The following is a 4079-nucleotide window of genomic DNA, read 5'->3' as shown; positions in this document are numbered from 1 at the left end:
GACTATGTGGAATTTAGATGATGAATATAACACTGGTTTAACAAACATGAATTATTGGTTCTCTTGTGTTGCATGTCCCTCTAAGCACAAACAGATATATAACAATGAGAACATAATCTGGGTGCTTGTAGTGATCTCAACATCTTCTTGTCATAAATCTCATTTTGTGCTTGTGAAGGTATTCATTCATTTAAACTCTTCCAGCTTGTTTGGGAGAGAAAAAAGTAAAATATATTGAAAAGGATTTTTAAGGAATATTCGATCTATTTGCCAAAAGACAAATAAAATAATTTATAAAGTAGCCTCTAAGCACGTGCTCAAGTGCGTGCTCAGATGCTCTTCTATTTTTTGGACGAGGGTAAATTTAGAGTATTTATTATAATTTGGGATTAGTACATTTTCCAATAAATAAATTTTAAAAAAAAAAAAAAAAAAAAAGGAAGAAGAAGCTAGAGGTGTGATGAGTATTATGTGTGATGAATTAATTTTTCATCACACTGCTAGGTTTTTTTTTGTGCTTGGAAAATGTAGTAATCCCAAATTATAATAAATGCTATAAATTAACCATTACCCAAAAATAAGAGAGCCTCTAAGCACACACTTACAATACTATACCTGGGGCCTGACCCAATAATTAAATTCATATTCGTTCTAACTCATATTTATTTGGTCAGAAAAAATATGAGCAATTCTAACTACCTTTTTTTTTATTAAAAAAAAAATTTTACGGTAAAAGAGTCAATTTTTTGTTGTTTTATTTATTTATTTTATTGTTAAGAAAAGGCTCTAGATTTGCAATTCTTAAAATTAAATGTTTCATTGAATTAAATTAATCTTTCACTATCTTTCATAGTGAAATCCTTACAATTTTCATTTTCAATATAAGTTACCAAATTGTCTACTGTTGTGAGTAAAAAAATTTCAATTAAATTAATGAAAAGTTCAAAGACATAAATGATTCAAAACTTTAAAAAATACGAGAACACATTTTACTATAAAAAATGAATTTGAGAAACAATACGTTCTCTATAACTACTAGACAAATTGGACAATTTTTTTTAAGAAAATTATTGGACCATCTCAAATAGTTAGGGGGCCAAGTCCCATTTTGAGGGTTAATTATTAAAATATTAAATATTTTTATATAGTAAAAAAAAAATTTCAAAAAGTCTACTCTCACCATGTTATCATTGTAGAAGAAAGCCTGTACTATGTCTCAGAAATAAATTGGGATCCAAGGTTGCTAGCAACTCCATAGGAGCAATGGCAACCAGGGAAGAAAGTTATATAGAAGCTTTCATTACTGAACAAGGTCCAATAATGAGCAGCGTAAAACATGAAAATGGTCTTACATCTGCTCATACCATAGACCATGGTATGTTTACTCTTTATAGTCAACTCAACCGGATTTTCACTTCATATTTAGTTATACATGCATGAGATTATACCAAGTCCTCCACATCTGGGTTTCTTCTCTGCTGTTTTTACGCAACTTCTACTAGAATCTGTTCTAAGCTTTGTTTCTTCTGTATGATAAAAGGCCTTAAGTGGATTTTATAGCATAGAACTAAGTCAAATAACGAATAGTGAAAGCATAAACATGGTATGTTCTCTATATTCAGAGATTTACAGTTTTATATAAAAGGATTATATTAAGCCCTACTCTATTTAAATAGGCTCCAAATGCATCAAGGTTTTGTTTCTTCACTACCATTAATTGATATGAATTTACAGATTCCTGGCAACAAGTTGGGTTGCTGCTGGTGACAAGCTTCAACTGCGGATACATATTGAGTTTTTCAAATCTTATGTTGGTGCCTCTGGGTTGGACTTGGGGTATCATATGTCTGGTTGTTGTGGGTCTCTACACTGCCTATGCTAACTGGCTCTTGGCCGCTTTTCACTTCATCAATGGCCAGAGGTTCATTAGATACAGAGATCTTATGGGCTTTCTTTTTGGTGAGTTTTATCACATACCAACAAAAATTTGCAAGGGTATATGTCTTTAATGTCCTGGTTGTCAAAAGAGTCAAATACAGGCATTAAACTATTTGTTTCTTTGTTTTCAAGGCAGAGAATTGTATTATATCACCTGGGTGTTCCAATACTTGACCATTCTTCTTGCAAACATGGGTTTCATTCTTCTCGGTGGTAAAGCGCTTAAGGTAATTAATAATTTCAAGCATACTATGTTGCTTGTTTTTGTGTACTAAAGTACCAATTCTTGAATGTTTCACTGGAAGCAGGAGATCAATTCAGAATTTAGTGATTCACCCTTGAGGCTCCAATATTACATCATCATAACTGGAGCATCCTATTTCTTATTCGCATTTCTCATTCCAACTATGTCCGCATTGAGAAGATGGCTGGGAATCTCTACCATCCTCACCTTCGCTTACATTATCATCCTTCTGGTGGTACTAGTTAAAGACGGTAGATATACTTTGCCTTTGGCCTATTTTGTCCTTGAAATGTTTTTAACAACGATCCTGCATTGTGGAAGCTTTGTTACCATCTACATGCTTTGCTCAAACATTAATTTGTTGCAATTTTGGGCAGGGAAATCTAATAAAAACAAAGATTATAAGATTCATGGAAGTAAAGTAGACAAGGTGTTCAATGGCTTTGGTGCAATTTCAGCCATTATTGTCTGTAACACCTCCGGCATGCTACTCGAAATACAGGTTAATATAGTAATGTAGACAGATTATGAAGAGGAAGTTTATCTCAAAATCTATAATTCACCATTAATCTTTCTATATTCACTCTGCAGTCAACTTTGCGCAAGCCAGCAGTCGAGAACATGAGAAAAGCCTTATACACTCAATACACTGCAGGGCTCTTAGTTTACTATGGTGTAAGCATTGTAGGTTACTGGGCTTATGGTTCAGCGGTATCCACATACCTTCCTGAAGAGCTAAGCGGTCCCAAATGGGCCAAGATTGTCATCAACTTCGCTACCTTTCTACAGTCTATAGTCTCCCAGCATGTAAGATATATAGCTTAATTTCTTTTTAAGGTTAAGCTCGGATTTAACCATACTCATGACAGGAAAGGCCACCTCTAAGTTATTTTCTAGTAAGCCTTAGGTTATGGGAAAATTACTAAAGAACTTGACCTTCAAGGCAAAGTACCCCCATAAAGCCTTTTGCAAAATTTCTATTATTATTACTACCAAGCTTCTACTTGAAGTTTATGCTTTGTTGAAACGTTACAATTATAATTTTTCCAGTACACAAAATTCAAAGTCCACAAAAAGCTAAAAGATAGCAAACTATACGAAAAGTCCTTATGATAATGACTTAACGGGGACCTTTCAACTGAAGTCTGATTCATTGTGTTGATAATGAACATAGATGTTTCTTGCACCAATTCATGAGACCCTTGATACTAAGTTTCTCAAGCTTGATGAGAGTATGGATTCGAAAGAAAACATCAAACGTAGATTCTATGTGCGAGCAGTCCTCTTCTCATTTAACACATTCGTGACAGCAGCTTTTCCTTTCATGGGGGACTTTGTGAACTTGTTTGGATCATTTACGCTCATACCTATAACCTTTGTGTTCCCAAGTATGATTTTTCTCAAGGTAACTAGCCTTTCCTGGACTGCTTTGATTTTACTTATGAAAGATATTAAAGAAGCAACAAGTAAAACTAAATTATATTTACTCTATCCCTGTGACAGGTCAAAGGAAAGACATCCAGACTAGAAAAGTTGGTGTGGCATTGGTCCAACATTATTCTTTTTTCTCTACTTGCTGTTGTAACCACAATTTCCGCAGTTCGGTTGATTGTTAATGATGTTCAGCAGTATAGTTTCTTTGCAAATACATGAATATATGTAATTCGTTACAAGTACTATATATGATTTAATAACCAAGAATTAGATAAATGAAAAAATTGAGTGATGTGAAGTCCCTTGTTTAAAGATAAAATGTTCAAGTAAAAACTCTGTTAAAGATGGCAGGTGAATTGAAAATATTGTAAGGCAGTGTTCCATTAGATGATGGTCTTCTATACACAACTCTTTGAAATAAAATCAAAACACTGTTGATGAGTTCGTTTGCTACTAAAATAAA

The 4079-nt window shown here is 33.5% G+C and overlaps 1 protein-coding gene across 2 annotated transcripts; it reads left to right on the top strand.

Annotated features, from left to right (window-relative positions):
* Nucleotides 1-1186: 1186 nt before the first annotated feature.
* Nucleotides 1187-3861, top strand: LOC136062382 (proline transporter 1-like). 2 transcript variants are annotated; one of them, XM_065761371.1, is made up of 8 exons: nt 1187-1375; nt 1735-1959; nt 2071-2165; nt 2247-2433; nt 2560-2684; nt 2774-2989; nt 3357-3587; nt 3686-3861. In XM_065761371.1, exons 1-8 carry the CDS (start codon nt 1264-1266, stop codon nt 3833-3835), a joined length of 1341 nt encoding a protein of 446 aa, XP_065617443.1. In that variant the 5' UTR covers nt 1187-1263; the 3' UTR covers nt 3836-3861. The 2 variants fall into 2 exon arrangements, with proteins under 2 accessions (XP_065617443.1, XP_065617444.1); XM_065761372.1 differs by lacking the exon at nt 1187-1375 and adding an exon at nt 1405-1603.
* Nucleotides 3862-4079: the final 218 nt, after the last annotated feature.

The sequence above is a fragment of the Quercus suber genome, unplaced genomic scaffold (genome assembly GCF_002906115.3).
Source record: "Quercus suber isolate HL8 unplaced genomic scaffold, Cork oak 2.0 scaffold_408, whole genome shotgun sequence".
Lineage (NCBI taxonomy): Eukaryota > Viridiplantae > Streptophyta > Magnoliopsida > Fagales > Fagaceae > Quercus > Quercus suber.
The sequence above is the reverse complement of the archived record's forward strand: the minus strand, read 5'-3'. Positions and strand labels throughout refer to the sequence as shown.